Source organism: Rhinoderma darwinii, chromosome 5, assembly GCF_050947455.1.
Source record: "Rhinoderma darwinii isolate aRhiDar2 chromosome 5, aRhiDar2.hap1, whole genome shotgun sequence".
NCBI lineage: Eukaryota > Metazoa > Chordata > Amphibia > Anura > Rhinodermatidae > Rhinoderma > Rhinoderma darwinii.
Window position 1 is genome coordinate 301,195,305 of NC_134691.1, and position 22,188 is coordinate 301,217,492.

Sequence of the window (22,188 nt, forward strand, 5' to 3'; positions counted from 1 at the left end):
CCTGCTCTAGACACTTTCCAAAAATCAATTAGGGCATGGCCATCCACATCGTGCCGCTTTAACTATAATTTACACAAGTGTTACCGTCAAAATCATGTGGCCATTGGCCGCCGCATCTGGGTGTGGTTTTGTCCGCAAGTGGCCGTCATAACTTGGGACGCTAATTCTCTGATGTCTCCTGTCAGGGGAAATAGGTTATAATTTCACCTGTCCCAACCTTTGTTTCTCTTGCGATAAGCAGCACATGCACACGTAATATACCCATTTGTCTGTCGTTCCAATAATATGGTAACTAGGCTGCAGGGATTCATCATCCCCACTTTTGCCCTGCGAAATCATCAGCTGCTCGTGTTCGTTTAGTGTCCGTACTTCTTGCTAACCTACTATAAGAACTAGGGGACATATGAAAGGGATCAGATTACACAGTCTGTAGTCTGTTACCATGGAGACACATAGGCCCGCACCAAAGCTGTAGACACAAAACTAGGAAGATTTTTAAAGGGGTATTCCAATCACAAACATTTATCACCTAGCCACTGGATTGTGGAGGTCCGACAGCTAGGCTCTCCACCGATCGCCATAATGGGGGATCCCAGTCCCCTTAACCGCAAAATGGCAGTAAGGAGGAGTTAGAATGGAGCGCCAGCGTCATCCTATGCAGCTATGACTGCCTTTTGATGGGTCTAGGTAGGCTTCCCTCATGATTCATACTTCTGAGAATGACTCCGCCGTATATGCAAACGTCACAAAAAATGTGCCATTTGAAATAGCTCAGCGAACCTGGCATAATATAATACGCTGTCCATGAAGCCAGACATGACAGATAAATTCCACCATGGATCTTGCCGCAAATCTGCGATGAAGCCGTCAATGTGGATTTTGTCGCAGATTCTGCCGCAGATTTCACCCTAGAATTATAAGGCTGTATGCACACGTTGCGTATTTTGCTGTGGAAAATATGCCGCAAAACCACAGGAAACTGCAAGAAATGCACAGCAAAAAAGCACCCGAACGTGCGTTTTTTGGTGCAGTTTTTACGTTTTGCTGCATAAATCGCAATGTATTCATGCTGCGGATTTGCTGTGTATTTACCCGTGGTGCGTATTTCCCTATAACTAGGGAGATAGAATTCGTAAGCGGAATCGCGGGATGAATTGACATGCCGCGGTTTCGAAAATACGCACCGCGGATAAATTTGCATCCCAAAAAATACTGCAGCGTGGACATGAGATTCCCTGGAATCTCAATGCCTATGCTGGTACTGTATTACACTGCGTTTTTGCCGCATGCAAATCCGCACATAATACTCAACGTGTTCATACAGCCTAAGGGCTTATTTAGACAAATGTGTAATACATCCGTGCAACGCGCGTGATTTTTACGCGCCTTGCACGGACCTATGTTAGTCTATGGGGCCGTTCAGTCAGTCCGTGATTTTCACGCAGCGTGTGTCCGCTGCGTAAAACTCACGACATGTCCTATATTTGTGCGCTGTTCGCGCATCACGCACCCATTGAAGTCAATGGGTGTGTGAAAATCACGCGCACCACACGGAAGCACTTCCGTGTGACGCGCGTGATTTTCGCAACAGCAGTAAAAAGTATGAATGAAAACAGAAAAGCACCACGTGCTTTTCTGTTTACAAACATACAGAGTGTCGTAATGATGGCGGCTGCGCAAAAATCACGCAGCCACGCATCATACGCGGCTGACACACGGAGCTGTTAAGTACCTTTTGCGTGCGTAAAACGCAGCGTTTTTTTGCGCGCGCAAAACGCACACGCTTAAATCCGGCCTAAAGAGTGAAATCTGCAGCATGGTCTGATTTTAAGTGCAGATTTTGTTTCTCCACTTGCACTGTAAGTTGCTGCGTATTAGTGGTGCGGAATTCGCACCGCAAATTCACAGCAAAACCGTCACGTAGGATTGTAGCAAAAACAACAAGGATCCATTTTATACATTATTTAAGTGATTTGCATATCTGATTTGCAGTCACGTGTTATCAGTCCGCCTGGCTGAATTGTTGGCATGTCTGGCCACCTTTTATACTGCCAAGTAAGACCAGATCTAAGAATTTGATTTTATGGACATGGGCCTGGTTTGTCTTGACTCCGAGAGTAACACAGACATTTGTTGAAAACAGTAAATAAATAGAATTTAAAAAAGGATAATGAATTTAATGTATATCAACAAAATAAAGACCATTAAATCATTGGCTCAAAAAGAGGGGCCAAACAGTTGACTGATTTACTGATCCCAAAAATCATCACATTCTTCATTGTTTACTAGAGAAGCAACTTGCTTATGTGTATTGACAATTACAAACAGCACCACCTAGTGTTGTAAAATGTTCTCTGCACTTGCTATTTGGAGCCCTGAACTTTTTTCACTAGCACATTGGACTTCAGATAAAGTCAACAGTACAATCAAGTATAATAATGTAATAAACTATCACTGTGCTATATATGGCTGATAATTTTTGCACATGTTATTCATAATTTATCTGCATTTCTACATTTAAGATTTTTATAATTGTACAGACTTATGTCCACCGATCAGATATAACATAAAAACCACCTGCCTGGTGTTGTGTAGGTTCCCCTCGTGCCACTAGAATAGCTCTGACCCATGAATGCATGTTTTTAAAAAATGGCTATCAGTGTGTCTGATGCAACTTTCTAATTACTTCTTATTAAAAATTATTTTTAACTTTCTGAGATACAGCTGCTTTGTAAACTGTATACAGAGCAGCCGTATCTAGTGCTGAAATCTGTATATGTCAGGTCCGTGGTACTGGTGCGTGTCAGAAACATGCAGGACCTGCTGACACTGTCTGAACCTATCAGACCTGACAGATTCAGATTCTCTGTATACAGGATACAAGGCAGCTGTATATCAAAAAGTAAAAATAATTTTTAATAATTACTAGAAAGTTGCACCAAAAAATGAAAACGTTTTCAAAGGTGTACATAGCCTTTAAGTCCTGTTATTTGGAGGTGGGGGCTGTGTGGATCAGACTTTCCAGCCCAGATCTGGGGAATAGTCAACACTTTGAACCCTTTGTCGTGTTCCTTTAACCATTCCTGTACAATTTTTGCAGTGTGGCAGGTGCATTATCCTGCTGAATGAGGCCACCGCCATTAGGTAATACCTTCACTATGAAGGGGTGTACTTGGTCTGCAACAAGGTTTAGTTAGGGGGTACGTATCAAAGTAACATCTTCATGAATGCCAGGTTTCTCAGCAGAACATTGCCCAGACCATCACACCGCCTCTGCTGGCTTTCCTGCTTCCCATAGTGTATCCTGGTGCCATCTCTTCCCCACATACCCAGCCATCCACATGAAGTAAAAGAAAATGTGATTCATCAGACCAGGCCACCTTCATCCATTGATCCATTGTCCAGTTCTGATGCTCATGTGCCCATTATAGGCGCTTTCGGCGGTGGAAAGGGGTCACCAGCACACTCTGACTGGTCTGCGGCTATGTAACTTCATACGCAGCAAGGTTCGATGCAATGCGTGTTCTGACACCTTTCTATCATAGCCGGCATTAAAGGGGTATTCCAGCCTTTACCATTTTTAATGGTGGGGGGCCCGACCGCTGTGACCCCCACTATTTGCCATAACGGGGCACACTGGCTCCTCATTCACCCCAGCCGCAAGACGTCAGCTAGAAGGAGTTTGAATGAAGCGGAGTCCGGACATGCGCGGTGCCCCCCCATTCAAAGTCTATGGGGCTGATGGAAACAACGAATGTCCCTGCGGTCATACACCCACCGATCTGGCATTTATCACCTATCCAGTGTATAGGTGAAAAATTCTGTGGGCTGGAATTCCCCTTTTACCATTTTCAGCAATTTATTCTGCAGTAGCTCTTCTGTGGGATCGGGCCAGACGGACCAGCTTTCGCTTCCCAAGCGCATCAATGAGCCTGTCGCCGGTTTGCGGGTTGTCCTTCCTTGGACCACTTTTGGTAGGTACTAACCACTACATGCCAGGAACACCTCACAAGACCTGCCGTTTTGCTATCAGTGTGTGAAGAGTGGGAGAAGAGGATTGCATTGACAATCCAACACAATGGGCAGCACTTTGAACACATTTTATAAGTGGTCAGAAACTTGTAAATAACTAATGAAAGAATAAAGTAACATTAAAACCAAGCACACCATTGTTTTTCTTGTGAAATTCTCGATAAGTTTGATATGTCACATGACCCTCTTCCCATTGAAAAAACTAAAGTTGGATACAAAATGGCCGCCATGGTCAACACCCAGCTTGAAAAGTATCCCCCCTCCCATATACTAATGTGCCACAAACAGGAAGTTAATATCACCAACCATTCCCATTTTATTTAGGTGTATCCATATAAATGGCCCACCCTGTATATATATATATATATATATATACATATATATATATATATATATATATATATATATATATATATATATATATATATTACTGTTTATGGTACCATGACAGTCTGCAGCTACCATGGCATCCTGGGACAAGCTGGGTTTCAGAGCAGCTAGAGGTTGCAGACCAAGGATGTAAACGTATAAGTCATATTACTCTAGTGTATGGTATCCTCCATTGGCCCACACCTTGGGCTTGTTCCTCAGGGACAATATTTTTTTTTGGGATAGTAAGGGTCCATGCATGCAGCATTGCTGTGTGCACAGACTCTGTATGGCAGCACAGGAGTCCCTACAGGTCTATATTACAGACCTGTAGACACTCTGTGTTCCTCTGTAATATGTCAAATACGAACAGGACACCGTTATTTTTCTCACATTTTTCATAAGAATCTTTTGAGGAAAAAACAACGTCATGTTCTAACACATGACACAAAAAACTTCTGTGTTCCTCTGTTTAAAATCAAAGATACATGAATGTGCAATATGGGCCCGTAGCAGGCTATGGCCGTGGTATTACAGATCTGTATTTTATGACAGTGTGCATGAAGGCTAAGGAAGTTTCAAGTTGAATAACATTACTGTTGCTATATATATATAGTCATTAGTTAAAGCAGCATGAGGGAATGGAAATTATGTTAGAGATTACTTACTGTTTTTGAGGTAGCGCTAAGCGTTGAAGACGCCAGGGAAGATTTAGACACGGCTACTGGTAGATGTGGTATTGAAAATCTCTGCCCCGTGTCCGGTGGAGAGGAGAATGAGCGGAGCCTGGCCTCAAGCCTTTCCGGCTCATGCTTGTACGATTCCAGAGGAAAGTTGGGCTGCTTGGTCACTTGTGTGGGAGTGGATGGGGAAGAAGACAGTCCTGAGGCTGCAGAATATAAGACAATACCAACATTAGTTTTATTATAACACATGTCCCACATTATATGTTTTATATTATATGTTAATCCTAATGTCTTATATCTAAGTCATATTCACTGGGGTCCAGGAGGCTGAGATCTGAGTTTCTGTAGAGGCCTAGTCCTGGTGATCTGTGTTAGTTCTCGCTCTGACATTTAGAAAATACAGCAGTCGCTGGTTAATTTTTTTTCTCGAACAAGATAATGGCTCTTTTCTAATATTTAATTAGTCATGGAAAGAAAATGATTTTCTCCATGTCACTTAAAGGTAAAAAGATAGCTTAAGCATAGTTGGCAATAATCCCAATTTTCCCATGACTCCGGCGAACTAGACCGTGAAAATGGCCGCAAATGGAACGAGATAGGGCTTACAATTTGGTTTTCAAATATTCAAATGCTAAAGCAGTCCTTACATGCACGCACAGCATGGATCTGAGCAGCCTAAGGGCGGGTTCACACATGGCGGATTTTCACTTAAATTCCGCTGCGGACACTCCGCAGCGTTAATCCGCAGCGGAGCCGTTTCTCCATTGACTTTCACTTTAATTTAGCAGTGTTCGTTTACACGATGCGTACAATTCCGCTGCGGAGCATAGGCTGCGGAGCGGAATTTGGTGTCCGCAGCATGCAAGGGATGTTGCGGAGCAGTGGCGGACTGGTTGCGGACTCATGGCGGAATTTCTCCATTGACTTCAATGGAGATTCTAAGTTCCGCAATGAAGTCCGCAGCTGTCATGCACATGTTATGTGTGGTGCGGAGCGTATTGGTTTTTTAACATGACATTTCTTCATTCTGGCTGGACCTATGTATTTCTAGGTCTACAGCCAGACTGAGGAAGTCAATGGGGCTCCCGTAATGACGGGAGCGTTGCTAGGAGACGTCAGTAAATAGTCACTGTCCAGGGTGCTGAAAGAGTTAAGCGATCGGCAGTAACTGTTTCTGCACCCGGGACAGTGACTACCGATCTCAATATACATGTATCTGTAAAAAAACATATAAGTTCCTACTTACCGAGAACTCCCTGTTTCTGTCTCCAGTCCGGCCTCCCAGGATGACGTTTCAGTGTAAGTGACGGCTGCAGCCAATCACAGGCCAAGCACAGGCTGCAGCGGTCACATGGACTGGCGCGTCATCCAGGGAGGTCGGGCTGGATGCCGAAGGAGGGACGCGTCATAAAGACAACGGGCGGTAAGTATGAATTTCTTTTACTTTCACTAGGGAAAGTGCTGTCCCTTCTCTCTATCCTGCACTGATAGGGAGAAGGGAAGCACTTTTCCCGCAGTCCGCAGCAGCTAGTCCGCATCAATTTTCTGCACATTTTGTGCAGATCCGCAGCCGTAATCCGCAACCCGGATTAGGTGCGGCATTGATGCGGACAGTTGCGGAGGAATTCCGCCATGTGTGGTCATGCCCTTAATCTCAGCTTTTTTTTTTCAGGTTAGAATGGATGTTTGCTTTGAAGGGGTTTTCCAAGATTTAGAACATTAATGTATGATCAGTGAGGGTCCGACCTCAGGACCCCCATGATAAGCAGAATTAAGGTTCAGCGCTGCGGTGCCTTCATTGCAGCACCCAAGTGAACAAGCTGAGCGGGTCTGAGCTGCAGTAACAGACACAGTCTCATTTATCTTTACTGATCGGTGGGGGTACTGGTGTTTGGACCCTCATAGATCATACACTGATGGTCTATCCTAAACCGTAGCCATTAATTGAAAATCCTGGAAAGCCTCTTTAAGTTTGAGGGTAGGTTCACACGGCTAATTTTCGGATGTTTTTCAGCTGTAAACGGCCGAAAAATGGCAAGCAGAACGCCTCTAAACATCACTAGAAAAGCAGGTCCAAAAACGGCCGTAAAAATGCAGCGAAAAACGCAAGTTGCTAAAAAAAACGGCTGAAAATCAGGAGCTGTTTTCCCTTGAAAACCGCTCCTTATTTTCAGAAGTTTTTTAGTGAGCGTGTGAACATACCCTGAGGCCTCATTTACACGAGCGTAATATACGCGCGTGCGACGCGCGTGCTTTTCACGCGTGTCGTACGCACCTATATTACTCTATGGGGCAGTTTAGACGATGCGTGAATTTTGCGCAGCGTGAGTGCATTGCGTAAAACTCACGACATGTTCTATAATCGTGCGTTTTTCACGCAACACGCACCCATTGAAGTCAATGGGTGCGTGAAAACAACGCATGCCACACTGACGGTCCTGCGTTGCATGCGCGAAAATCATGCAAGAGCTGTCAAAAGGATGAATGTAAACAGAAAAGCACCACATGCTTTTCTGTTTACAAACATCCAAACGGAGTGTCAAATTAGAGATGAGCGCACCGAACTTCACCGGGTTCGGCTGAACTCGTTTTGACCGAACCCGGCAAAAAATGTTCGGGTACGCGACGTCAGGAGACAGTCACTGTCCACAGTGCTGAAAGACTTAAACTGTTTCAGCACCATGGACAGTGACTTTCGATCACAATATACATATACGTGTAAAAAAAAACAGAAGTTCGGACTTACCGATAAGTCCCGGATCCTTCCTCCAGTCCGACCTCCCGGGATGACAATTCAGGCCAAGTGACAGCTGCAGCCAATCACAGGCCAAGCACAGGCTGCAGCGGTCTCATGGACTGCCGCGTCATTCTGGGAGGTGGGGCCGGATGACAAGAGAGGGACGCGTCACCAAGGCAACGGCCGGGAGACCGGACTGGAGGAAGCAGGCAGTTCATGGTAAGTTTGAATGTCTTTTTTTATTCACAGGTTGGTGTATATTGTGATCGGCATTCACTGTCGAGGGTGCTGAAAGAGTTACTGCCGATCAGTTAGCTCTTTCAGCACCTTGGACAGTGACGGGCGTCGACTAGCCTCATCTCTATGATGGCGGCTGCGCGAAAATCACGCAGCCGCGCATCATACACGGATGACACACGGAGCTGTCAAATGCCTTTTGCGCGCGCAAAACGCAGCGTTTTTTGCGCGCGCAAAACGCACACGCTCGTGTAAATCAGGCCTGAAGGTAAGTAAAACTATTCACATAAACTATTCTTATTGTACAAAAAAAAAAAACAGCTGAGAATTCTTTAAAGCAGGAGGCAGGCCTAAAATGATATTGAAAAACTGATCGCAAAGATGAAATCGACTGTGATTCGTCATTCCGTTGACCGTTAAATATAGAGTTTTTGACATATTTTTATTCTTTAAGTTTTATAAAAATGTTTCAAATTTCTTACAAAAAGATAAAGGACAATGCCAATGTGAATAAGCCCATAGACATTCCAACATGAAATGCTCTTAGCTCTCTACAGTCTCATTTTACATATCTAAGTTAGGGTATGTGCAGACAACCTATTTTCAGGCGTAATGGAGGCGTTTTACACCTCGAATTACGCCTGAAAAGACGGCTCCAATACGTCGGCAAACATCTGCCCATTGCTTGCAATGGGTCTTACGATGTTCTGTGCAGACGAGCTGTCGTTTTACGCGTCGCTGTCAAAAGACGGCGCATAAAATTACGGCCACATCAAAGAAGTGCAGGACACTTCTTGGGACGTAATTGGAGCCATTTTTCATTGACTCCAATGAAAAACATCTCCAATTATGTCCGTAAAAGACGCCGCGAAAAACGCGAGTACATGCAAAAACGTCTGAAATTCAGGAGCTGTTTTCTCCTGAAACGTATTTGGCGTTGTCGTGTGCGCATACCCTAACAATCTCTGGCAGCAATTGGATCGACATGGCCATGAGTTAAACTGAACTTGTATTATGGCTGGCTGAAATGCAGATACAATTCAGGTCCTGAGAGATGGTTACATTTTCTGTCTAAAGTTACAATGGAATATTTTCCATCATAAGATGTGGAAAAGAACGTCATAACTACAGAATATCTAATAAAGAATGACCGAACATCTCATCTATTTTTCCACCTTACTCTGCTACTAAGCAAGAGCACAATCTATTCATTGTTGTAGGGGAATGTATTCCTAGATGCTCAGGAACATAATTAGTTGTAGTGCTTCTATATTCTATTACCTGTAACCTCTAAATCATTAAAGGGTTTGTCTGGTTTCAGCAAAATAATGTTTTAATTAAAAGTTATTCAATTTTCCAATATACTTTCTGTATTAATGGTTTTCAAGATCTCTGCTTGTTATTTAGTAGGAACATTCATTGTTTATTTCCAGTGTATAAAATTCTGTCCATGGTCATGTGATGGACACACAGGTGCACGGCTCGTTACAGTATGCGTATCAGAGCTGTGTCTTGTAACGAGTCGTGCACCTGTGTGTCCACCACATGACTATGGACAAAATTTTATACACTGGAAATAAACAGTCGTCCACTGGAAGTAAACAATGAATGTTCTAACTGGATAACAACAAACAGAGATCTAGAAATCCGCAAGGAATTAATACGGAATTATATTGGAAAACTCGATAACTTTTAATTATACAAAAAAAAATAACATTAATAATTTGCTGAAACTGGACAAACGTTTAAGGCAGGAGATAAATAAATAAAATAGTTAAATAGCAAGAACATTTTGTTAAAAGACTAATTTAAGATACTGTAATTTACTGTAGCTGCAAATTAATTTTTGACAAAATGACAAATACAAATAAATCCTTAATGGACAGAAAATACATGTATTTCAAATTGGGATGATATGCTGCCGCAAATGTTTCTAGAGGTTAACAGAACAGTAGAGAAGTAGCGATTACAGTGGCACATATTTTTCTGGACTTCATCTGTGATCTCATTGATGCACATTTCTGAGCTTGCATGTTTATTTTCATGTGGCAAGTGGAATTTAACGTGCCTCATCTTTCTCCTGATGGGCAGCACCCATACACACTAGATCATTGGCAGATCCCACCAAAATCTGCATGTTCACCCAGCTTTGAACTATTACATGTGATCAGCTTTATTTTCTCTTTAACATCTCTTGGAACATGACTGCAGGAATTCATGTCCATTCAGCCAAAAGGTTGCCCAAGATTGACAATAAAGCAAGGCTTGTAGTAATGTTGCAAACATGTTCAGTAGCGTTGATGTCAAGGCTCTGATTAGGCAAGCTCTTCTACACCAGAATATGCAAGACATTTATTCATGGACCTGCTATGCTAAAAGAGCTGTCCCCAAACTGTAGCTATAAGCACACAATGCTCCAGAATATATGTTGTAACATTAAACTTCATGGAAATTCCACACGGTAGACTATAGGGGTGCAGAGGTAGCAGTCGAAACCAGGCCCTGGTGCCTGAGGGGGTTCAGAGGCCCGTCTGTCACATAAGAAGACACCAGTATTATAAATGGCACTTGGTAGGTGGGTGGCCCTGTTACAGATTTAGCATTGGGGCCCGGAGCTTCATTATGTCTTAGACCAAGACCATTATCAAACCATTACCAAACTTCACATTGGACAATATACATTCGTCTGGATCTGTTCTCCTAGATGGCGCCCAGACTCTTCCATCAGACTGGCAGATGTTGAATCGTAATTCATCACTCCAGAGAACGTTTCCACATTTCTAGATTTCAATGTCAGTGGGCTTTAAAGCACTCCAGCCAACACTTGGATATGTACATAGTGGTCTCACGCTTGGATATGTGCATAGTGATCTTAGGCTTATAAACAGCCGCTAGGCCAAGAAAATCCAATCCATGTAGCTCCTGATGAACAGTGCTTGTATTGATATTGCTTCCAGAGGAAGTTTGGAGCTTGAGTGTAGTCACCCTAGACAGTAAGTACTACACGTATAGGAAATAAGTACCCTTCTAGTAATTTTTTTGTTTTACATACTGTTAAGTGGTTGTCCAGGATTAGAAGAAAAGGTCAGGTTTTTTTTTTCTCCAGAAACGGCACCACTCTTCTTCTTGGGCTATGTCTAATATTGCAGCTCATCCTTCAAATAAAGGCCAGCGTATAAACAGGAATGGCGCTGTTTGTGTGAAAAAAAGCAGATCCTATCTTCTTATCCTGGACAACTCCTTTAATATTGGAATTTAAAATTATGGCTCTATGTCTGTAATTCATTGGCAGATTACAGGCTACCATAAATATCTGCTGATGGATCAGCTCTACTCTCCCGCCTCCTAGCTGTCATCATTTCTGCATATTCTCCACTTAATGGGCAAAACTGTTCAAATTGGAACCTCATTTTCCATGGTAAATCTATGGTAGCGCCATACTCTTTAGTAAATATTAATCTGTTTTATATTAATTTTCTAATATAATTGTAGCAGCAGATATTCTGTATTTCACAAAAGAAAATGCCAGAATTCAAAATTCCTGTGTCTGCCCATTCCCTACCAGATTCAGGCTACAGTTTGGATCAGTTTGTAGTCATGTAATGGACCTTCAACTGCAGACTGACATAAAATTGTCATTGTTTATAGTTGGTAGTAGATGCATAGCCGTGGCCCGTCGAATCAGTACAGACACTTAAATCATCTGCTGAAATTGCTAATATAAGTCTAATAGGAAATTGCTATAAAAGGCGGAACCTCAGTGGCAAGACTTTATTACCAGGAAGTGTAACCCTGGACCTCATGCTGATCTAGGGAATATCACCTTTCATGCTATTACCTTCTAGTCTAACACACCTCCTAAAATTAGGACAGGATCATAGTATTACAGCATGACTCCACATGAGAAACACGCTGGAGGTCTGCAGAGTATACGTAGTTTGATCCTTTATATGTCCACAGCACTTAAAGTGGCGCTCCCGGTAAATTTCACTATACGCATAAAGTTATTTGGTGCGAGCCAAGACAACTGCCACTCAAGAACCTACAACAAGACAAAAACATGCCAGGGGCTCTCTGGACCCCTGAGAAAGCAACATTTTGTGGGTGGGTGTGTTAAAGTCGCTTTCAAGTTGCCAAAATTGGCAGGTTTTTAATACATTCGTCCAATTTCTAATAGTATTGTAAAGGAAAATGTTTCCAAGCTCATCAAATGGAACAAATAACGTTAGGGAAAAGTGCATAATAATAATGAGAATAAACAACAACAGCGTTCTAAGAATTGTCTGTACATAAGTAACTATAGAGTATTGACCGCAGCATTTAACGAGTTAAACAAGCGATGCTGCTCGTTACTCTGAAGTATCGGCTGTAACAAACAGCATCGTATGGAGCGTTAGAGAAGTGTCGGCAGTGATGAATAGACATCCCGTCCTGGTTGGACGTGATGTCTATTAACTCTCAAGACTCTTCAGTAACTTTAGTGTGTGAGTATGTGACTGCACACTAGTAAGAACACTATTGCAGCGTAAATGAATGGAGAGAAGTGGATGACGCTGATTGGTCACCGATTGGTCAGCGTCATACACTCCTCTGTACAACGCCCAGTTGGTAAAAAGTAAAAACACGCCCAGTTGTCCATTGAGAAACTCATTGGAATAAAGCTAATATAGGTCATAACTCCGTCAGAAATGATCGTTTTTCTAAATAAAAAACCCTGCTGTAATCTACATTACAGCGCCGATCACATCATGTACAAGATAGGCCACTTATAATGTGGTGACTGAGCCTCTTTAAAGGGATTATTTAGTTTTTAATAAATAATGCTAGAATTCTAAGCATGTTAAGAACATGTAACGTGTTAAAGAACAATTGTCACTTCTTAACATAAGGCACTTATTAGGTGCATCTGAACCACTTAGTGGCCTAATAATGTGCCAATCATCAATGCCCAAAGAAAGTGTGCTCTTTATGAAGATATCATTCACAGCCTCTCAGTGAGTTCTCTTGGCCAATCAGAAACACAAAGAGGAATCACCTGATTCCCTTAGGGCTCATTCAGACGAGTGTAAGGGTATGTTCACACACACACACACACACACACACACACACTCGAAAACTTCTCAAAATACGGAGCTGTTTTCAAGGGAAAACAGCTCCTGATTTTCAGACGTTTTTTAAGCCACTCGCAATTTTGGCTGCGTTTTTTACGGCTGTTTTTGGAGCTTTTTTCGATAGAGTCAATGAAAAACGCCTCCAAAGATGTCCCAAGAAGTGACCTGCACTTCTTTTTCTCGGCTGTAAAAAACGCAGCAAAAACGCTCCGTCGGAACAGAATGCTGTTTTCCCATTGAAATCAATGGGCAGATGTTTGGAGGGGTACTGCTTTCGATTTTTCGGCCGTTTACGGGCCGAAAAACGGCCGAAAATAGGTAGTGTGAACATACCCTAATACTCATCCGTGGGCTGTGCGTTGAAATTACACACATCACACGGACGCATGCAATTCAATGGGGCCATTCACACATGCGTTGTTTTTCACGTAGCAAGTGTTTGTTGTGTGAAACTCCCTGCATGTCCTATATTGGTGCATTTTCACTCACTTAGGGCTTATTCAGACGAACGTATAATACGTCCGTGCTACGCGCGTCGCACGGACCTATGTTAATGACTGTCAATGAATTTCACGCAGCGTATGTGCGCTGCGTGAAACTGATGACATGTCCTATATTTGGCCGTGTTTCGCGCTGCACGCACCCATTGAAGTCAATGGGTGCGTGCAAATCGCGCTCGGTACACGGAAGCACTTCCGGGTGCAGCGCATGATTCGCGCTACAGTAGTAAAATAAATGAATGAAAACAGAAAAGCACCACGTGCTTTTCTGTTTACAAACATAGAAACAAAGTGTCATAATGATGCCGGCTGCGCAAAAATCACGCAGCCACGCACCATATGCTGATGACACACAGAGCTTTTGCGCGCGCTAAATGCCGCATTTTTTCCACGCGCAAAACGCACACGCTCGTGTGAATCCGGCCTTAGTCACTCATTGAAGTCTGTGGATGCGTGAAAACCACAGACAGCACACGGACAACATGACGCATCAAATACATTGAAAAGCAGAGAAATAATGTTTTTTTTAAAAATGAAGTGCTTGCACGGACGTGAAAAACGCATGCCACACGTAAACGCACACGGACAAGAAATGTCGGAAAAATGCTGCATTTTTAGGGTATGTTCACACGCAGAGTCAAAAACGTCTCAAAATACGGAGTTGTTTTCAAGAGAAAACAGCTCCTGATTTTCAGACGTTTTTTGTGCCACTCGCGATTTTCGCAGCGATTTTCGTTGCATTTTTTACGGCCGTTTTTGGAGCTTTTTTAATAGAGTCTATGGAAAACGGCTCCAAAAACGACCCAAGAAGTGTCCTGCACTTCTTTTTCGCGACCGTTTACTGCCTCCCATTTTTCGGCCGTTTATCGGCCGTTTACGGCCTGAAAATATGCTGTGTGAACATACCCTAACCGTTAAAATCATGTGGCCATTGGCCGCCGCATCTGGGTGTGGTTTTGTCCGCAAGTGGCCGTCATAACTTGGGACGCTAATTCTCTGATGTCTCCTGTCAGGGGAAACAGGTTATAATTTCACCTGTCCCAACCTTTGTTTCCCTTGCGATAAGCAGCACATGCACACGTAATATACCCATTTGTCTGTCGTTCCAATAATATGGTAACTGCGCTGCAGGGATTCATCATCCCCACTTTTGCCCTGCGAAATCATCAGCAGCTCGTGTTCGTTTAGTGTCCGTACTTTACGGCCTGAAAAACGGCTGAAAATAGGCCGTGTGAACATACACTTAGGGAAAACAGCACCTGATTTTCAGAAGTTTTTTGAGCAACTCGCGTTTTTCGTGGCGTTTTCGCAGCATTTTTTTACGCCTGTTTTTGGAGCTGTTTTCAATAGTCTATGAGAAAACGGCTCCGAAAACGTCCCAAGAAGTGTCCTGCACTTCTTTTGACGAGCCGTCATTTTACGCGCCGTATATTGACAGCGACGCGTAAAATGACAGCTCGTCAGCACAGAACATCGTAATACCCATTTGCAAGCAATATGGAGATGTTTGCCGACGTATTGGAGCCGTCTTTTCAGGCGTAAATCGAGGCGTAAAGCGCCTCCATTACGTCTGAAAAGAGGTCTGGTGCACATACCCTTACACGTGCAAATCAGACACGCTCATCTGAATGAGCCTTCTTGTTGCTTCTGATTGGCTGACAAGGGTCACTGGGAGTGAAGCACCGTTTCCGTTTTAAGATGATTCATGACAAACATGCATAATAGTGGCATCTTGTCTTTGACATTACGCATGGAAAGAAATTAACTAAATATCTAGAAACGGCCTGTGTCACATTTCCACTAACAGTAAGCATCTAGCTTATAAATTATTAGCCCCTTTAATAAAGCATTCCCATACAGAGATGCTGATGTCGGAGCAGTTTACATACTGACCATTAAATCATGTACAAACCTTCCAGTTATCAATATATGTAACATTGCTTTTCCCATAGTGTTTTTGTTCCCAAAAGCACATACAGTGCCCACTAATAATGAATAACTTTGAAATGTTAATAACCCCTGAAATTATTCTTTTGCATTTAGCAAAGCAATTTCTTGCCAGTTAAACGGAAAATAAGACGGCCCCTGGCTGGTGCATTCATAAGTAAGGTCTGAGACACGTCCTAATCTGCATTCAGCCAGGAACACATTTAGAATAACTGGTTTATCCCTTTATCTGAAATGTTCTACTTTATAGTGGAAATTCCTCAGCATTATATATGTAGCAATGTGCAGCTTGAAGAGCTGCCAGTTTCTTTGGACTCATTGAAACTGACTATATTAGGAACTAATGGTGTCATGTAAGTCCAACCTTGAAGGTCATTGATGACGCCTACAGAATAGGAATTCATTTTTCATTTATTTGTTTATTTTTTTGCTACAAAACACACATATGATCAGCCCACCTATCTTCTTGTCTTCGGACCAAAGGACTAATGCCCAAAGCCCTAAGGCGTGAATTTTTTTTTTATAGGTGATAAGCGCTCCTCAATTTTTTTTTAACCAAGACTAAGTGTGTCATCGCTTTAGGGGCTTGTAAGAAGTCTATGACCGTCAACGCCCAGTCCGTCACATACCAGAGTGTGGAAACCACTTCCAAATAAGCACCTATGTCTGAAGGTTTCCAGAATTGCCGTTTTTTAAGCAACATCCTAGATCTACATATGTATTTTATGTTTCAGATGGGCTGCATTTACCAATACCGCTTAAGATAGTGCTACTGACCCAAGAGAAAAACAGCAAGGCTAGCCTTACATTTTCCATAGCCGTCTACCGGACGTTCGTTAGGCCGGAAGCTATTCTTCCATACTCCCCTATACACATGCACGCTCGGCTCCGCATTGTTCTCAGGGAGAAAGCTGCTGCCAGACTCCTCTGGCAGCGGCTTATCTAGTAACCAACCAGGGGATCAGTCATGATGAAATTCAGACATTAGATGGTCAGCCAGTGCCGCCGAAATCGGCAGGTTCGGCAACATACATCTAATGTGTATAGACACCTTAAGCGGGGACTTCTGAAATCACGTATTGCCACTTGGGGCGGATGCATCCCTTTTCATACTTCCATATATGGGACCAAAAGCAATAGTATGGATAGGCTAACTGATGGATAAGAAATACACTGTCTCCATGTTCCTCTAAAAAAACAATGTTCGCACAGATAGTACCGCCTTCCTGTCTCTTTGTAAACGATTGAGGCACAGGTAGTATTGTCTCACTTTAAATTATGTAAATAGTACTGCTTCTCTGTCTTCCTGTAAATGATGCCTCTGTGGCTAGTGAGTAAAGGGGGTTTTACACTGGGCGATTATCATGCAAACATGTAAACATGGCAGCGATCAGCAGATGAACGAGCAAACGCTCGATCATCTGCTGATCGTACTGATCATGCTGTGCTGTGAGTAAGTCCCACAGAAACTTTACCGAAGTGTCGGGAGTGTGAATAGGCATTGCATCCTGGCTGGAGGCGATGTCTATTCACACTCAAGACACTTCAGTAAAGTTAATGTGGGAGTAAGTGACAGCACAGCATGATCTCACGAGGTCACGCTGTGCTGTGAGTACAGCTAAACATGAATGAAGAGAAGTGTATGACGCTGATTGGTCAGCGTCATACACTTCTCTTTACAACGTCCAGTTGGTAAAAAGTAAAAAAATGCCTAGTTGTCTATTAAGAAACGAATTAGCATAAATCTAAAATTGTTCCTTATAATGGCACTTATAATCTTTATATATTCTCATCATCCCTGTGTATAACCCCCATTATCCCTGTATATAACCCCAATCATTCCTGTACACAACCCCCATTATCCCTTATATAACCCCTATTATCCCTGTATATATCCCCATTATCCCTGTATATAACCACCATCATCCCTGTATATAACCCCCATCATACCTGTATATAACCCCCCATAATCCCTTTATATAACCCCCATCATTCCTGTATATAACCCCCAATATCCCTGTATATAAACCCCAACATCCCTGTTTATTACCCCCAACATCCATTTATTACCCCCAACATCTCTGTTTATAACCCCAACATCCTATACAGGGATGATGGGGGTTATATACATGGATGATGGGCTTATATACAGGGATGATGGGGGATATATTCAGGAATTATGGGAGTTATATACAGGAATTATGACCCCATCATCCCTGTATTTATATAACCCCATCATCCCTGTATTTATATAACCCCCCATCATCCCTGTATTTAAATAACCCCCATCATCTATGTATGTATGTGACCCCCATAATCACTGTATATTCCATCGGTGCGAGCATTGAGGCATAACATGAAGTGAATGGGGCGGGTTTATGGCAGGCAGGACGGGTATATGGCAGGCAAGGCGGGTATATGGCAGTCAGGCTGTGTATATGGCAGAAGCGGAATCTGAAAAGAGGAGGGGGCGTGGGGGATGAGAGAAGAGGAGGGGTGTGTACAAGGAAGACGAGCGGCCAGGCAGTGCGGGAACTCTGAGAGAGAAGAAGGAGGGGTCGTGGACAATTAGATAGGAGGAGGGGGAATCAGGCATAGCCTAACAGGCATTAACTAGAGGCAGACCTGGGGGTCTGTGTTAGGCCCCCGGCTGCCATAGAAACCACCGACACCCTGTGATCGCATCGCGGGTGTGCCTTTGGGTTGAGAGAGGGAGGCCCCTCCCTCTAAAACCACTCAGATTTGGCGCTCGCTATTGAGTGCCGCATCTGAGGGGTTTAATGGGCGGGATCGATACTGATTTAGATCCCGCCCATTCGAGCAGGTCTGCTCCCAGCTCTCCGCTACCTCCGGTAGGCAAGAGCAGGTAGATTTAACTGCTCCTGGCGGCGTTTATTTATTTTGATGCAGCGCCATTAAAAGGCTACTGCATCAGAATAAAGCCCGTTAGTGGCCGCCATAAAAAACACCTATGGGCGGTCACAAAATTGGCCAATATAGACGGGATGCAAAAAGAAAGAACCATTACTTGCCTCACAGAACCCAGTCATTCCAGTGCAGCCAATCCGTTTCTCCCTGCCGTTGTGTATTGACATAGCTGCAGTGATGTTGTGCCTGTATACCAGTGTGATCTTTGCAGCCAAGCACTGGCCTCAGCGATCCTGTGCTGTATACCCATTGAGACCAGTGAATGGCTGCAGCAATCATGTGGGTTTAGAAGCACATCTTCGCTTCAGCTATGTCCATACATAGCGGCTGGGAGGTACGGAAGCGACTGCCCTGGAACTACGGGGATCCATGATTTAAGCAATGGCTCTTTTTTTTCATCCCTCCTACCGTGGCCGATTTTTTAACTCGGAAAACATCTTTAACATTTTTTTGTATTCATTTTATTAAACCAATACTGTACTGGTACCAGACCGGTACAGTAAGAAAAGGATATTAGTGAAATCTTCATTTGGCATCAATGGGGCAGATTTACTATTGAAAATGCGCCAGACTTCTGACGTATATGCTGTGCATCATGTTTATTAACTGTTTGACACTTTTTCGACACCTCTGACAAGGAGCCGTGGCTTAGCATGGCTTAGCATGGCTTAGCAATAAGGGATGCGGCTTAAAATATGCCAAAATTGTGCCTAAACTAAACCAAACAAGAGGTTGTGTAAGGAATAAAAAAGTATCTAGCATGTAGATGCGCCAAATTTATCATACAGCGTGCACCACTAATAAATTTGGTGCAATTTCTGACTAGCTTGTCTAAATTTACACCGTCTAAAAACGTAGACAGTATTAGTGAATCTGCCCCAATGTATTGCAAAAAAGGCTTACAGAATGCAGCCAACAAATTCGTTATCAACCTTCAACAGTAATCCTATCAAAGTGAGCTCCATTCTTCTAAATCCGCATCCAGCCCATAAAATAACTGCTTCCAGTACACTAAGGTACCAGGTTGACTTTAAGTGTCCTTACGTAAAGTCTTATACCAGTCAAGTGTCGTATCACAAGACGTAGATCATTCAGTGTGCTTTCCATTCCTGCTGGATGGATCTGGATACTGTGAGAAACTGTGCTTACAGCTCCAGTTCTATATTTACTCCGCTCACAGCACCTGCCATTTAGACCCTTAGCAGCGCACTTCATGCTCAGCAGCCTCGTGTTTAATGTCATTTATATAAATGTCTTGGGGACACAGGAAATGCCATATAAATGTTCACCTCCACCGATTGTTTTACGCAAATAGAAGAAATGTAAATTGGATGGAATTTCTAAACATATGGGCGTATAGGCTCTCATAAAGCGATTTCTTAAAGCTAAACAATCCTCGAATGTGTATTATTCAGCAAGAAATTCAGAGACTGAAAAGCCATAATTACAGTTTGTAGAAGCAGGATGACAGATCTGTCCTCTACACTTTATATAAAGATTGCATGTATTCAGACTGTGGGTCAAGAAAACATGTCTCAAATAATACGGTTACTGTACTTTAGGTTTCTGTGCCCAGTTGTACCCAATGCAAAATAAATATGCTAGCAAAACACAGTATAAGGCCTCATGCTTCTGGCAGAACATGGAGACCCCTGCAGCTCTATAGTACAGAGAATATCTCAGTAATGTGGAAAGCAAAGGAGAAACCCTGGGAAATCCGAGGCATTTTGAGGTACAGTAAGGCCCCATGTACTTCCTTGGTTGCCCTGTTATGACCCTGTACAACACGGAGCCGTAAAACTGGCATGTGCATTAGGCCTTGACTAAAGCTAACTAATAAAAACTGTAGCGCATCTATTATATTATTAGGAAATCTAGGAAACATATTTAAAGCCACTCTATAACATTTCTAAATATACATCAATGGCATAAAGGGAACCTGTCACCAGAATATTCCATATAAATTACCATATTGGTATGATACCACTGTGCTAAAGTAGTGGGAGAATTTCGGTCCTATTATATGCACCCCTCCCCCTAAAGTACAGAAGAAGTGATGCCTGCCTCCAGACTCATACAAATAGGACTCTTTTTTTATTTCTTAGGAATTATTGCTGCGGAGAAGTGTGTCATGTGATCTATTTTGGCTTTGCCAATGACTGAGACTGCTAAGCCGGTGGAAAGAGAATTTTATTTAAAAACCATTAGTCAACACCCTTATAGACAGAAATTGTACCCACTTGTCACTGACGTATGTACTAAAGAGTGCTTGTTAAGGAATAACGGTCTGGGCCCTTCTGTCCTAGATGAAGTGTTGTAATGATATGAACCAGCTCCGACAAGGGGCCCCCATTTTTGTTTCTGCTGTGGTCCCGCTTATGCTCTATGTAGGCCACTGACACCTCTGTAAGATGCCCTACTGTGTAGGTTCTTGTCCTGGTACAGGTACCTTCTTTTTTACAATTCCTTTTGAATACACTATTAAAATGAATCCATCATTAATGGTCTCGGGACTGCAGCTGCAAGGAATATTTTGTTTGCGTCCCTAAATTGCATCCATAAGGCTGCACAGGACCTATAACATGTCCATAATGAGCCATATAAATATCCCATCCATTGTGGAGGTGTAAATATATGCCCAGTAAATAGTACTCATTTAAAAAGTAGTTTGCATTTTGTTCACATCGAAATTTTATTTTTTTTCACCTTCAAATAGATTAAAGTTTTATGTCTCAACTACATTTCATTCTCATGGACTTCAAGGCATTAATCTTAATAAAATAAGACAAGGAGAAATGGATCATTAAGAGATGAAAACAAAGGTTATGAAGGATGGTTTAAACTTTTTGATGTGTCTCCAATTCACTTAAATTGGCTTAAAGGGGGTTATCTGTCATTATAAAAATGATGGCCTATCCTTAGGATAGACCATCAGTATAAGACCAGTAGGTATCCACTCTCGGCACCCCCCAGATCAGCTGTTCGAAGGAGCCGCAGCCCTCGTATGATTGTTTATATCGATTTAATTTCTGTTCATACTTACACACACACCGTTACTTTTGTAGCGGCTGTGTAAGGTATTACAGCGTTGTCCCATTCAGAAAGCCATGCACCTGCTGCAGAAACAACCCCATTCAGATGAACGGGACTGATTGCAGAAATTTCTGCGGCAAAATCTGCCGCGTTTAAATCCACCCTAATCTGCCTTTCCTCGTGATTTGAAATCAGAAGGTTTGGCTGATAGAACATAACTGTCTTTGCACTTTTAGGTATTGGGAGCCAAGCATTTTTTCAGCACTGTGTCTATTAGCATTACACAGAAAGTTCAGCATAGAAGCCTGGCAAACGCGGCACATTACACTGCCATGACTGTTTTCCGACTGAGTGATTATTCAAAATTTTTGGTTTACTTTAGACAAACTTTATACAAAACTTGATATGAAAAAATAGGCAAATCCTTGGCAATAAACGTTTTGAAAATAAAAAAGCTCATTAAGTGATGTTGTAGTGATCATGACAGGAACATTTCGCAGCTGGTTAGATTGTTAGAATACAGTGGGAATTATCTTAGATCAGTTGTGCATGCGGTCCTTGCTGCCAATCTATGCAGCCTACAGCCATCTCTGGCACCACCATATTTG

The 22,188-nt window shown here is 42.7% G+C and overlaps 1 protein-coding gene across 6 annotated transcripts in view; it reads right to left on the reverse strand.

The window, feature by feature from the left end:
• PRKAG2 (protein kinase AMP-activated non-catalytic subunit gamma 2) overlaps window positions 1-22,188 on the reverse strand; it is a 321,755-nt gene that overhangs the window by 72,939 nt on the left and 226,628 nt on the right. For all 6 annotated transcript variants that reach the window (XM_075827366.1, XM_075827367.1, XM_075827368.1 and 3 more), the window contains one exon: window positions 5,070-5,290. In XM_075827366.1, the coding sequence (XP_075683481.1) occupies window positions 5,070-5,290 (221 nt within the window). The remainder of the gene's footprint in view (window positions 1-5,069; window positions 5,291-22,188) is intronic.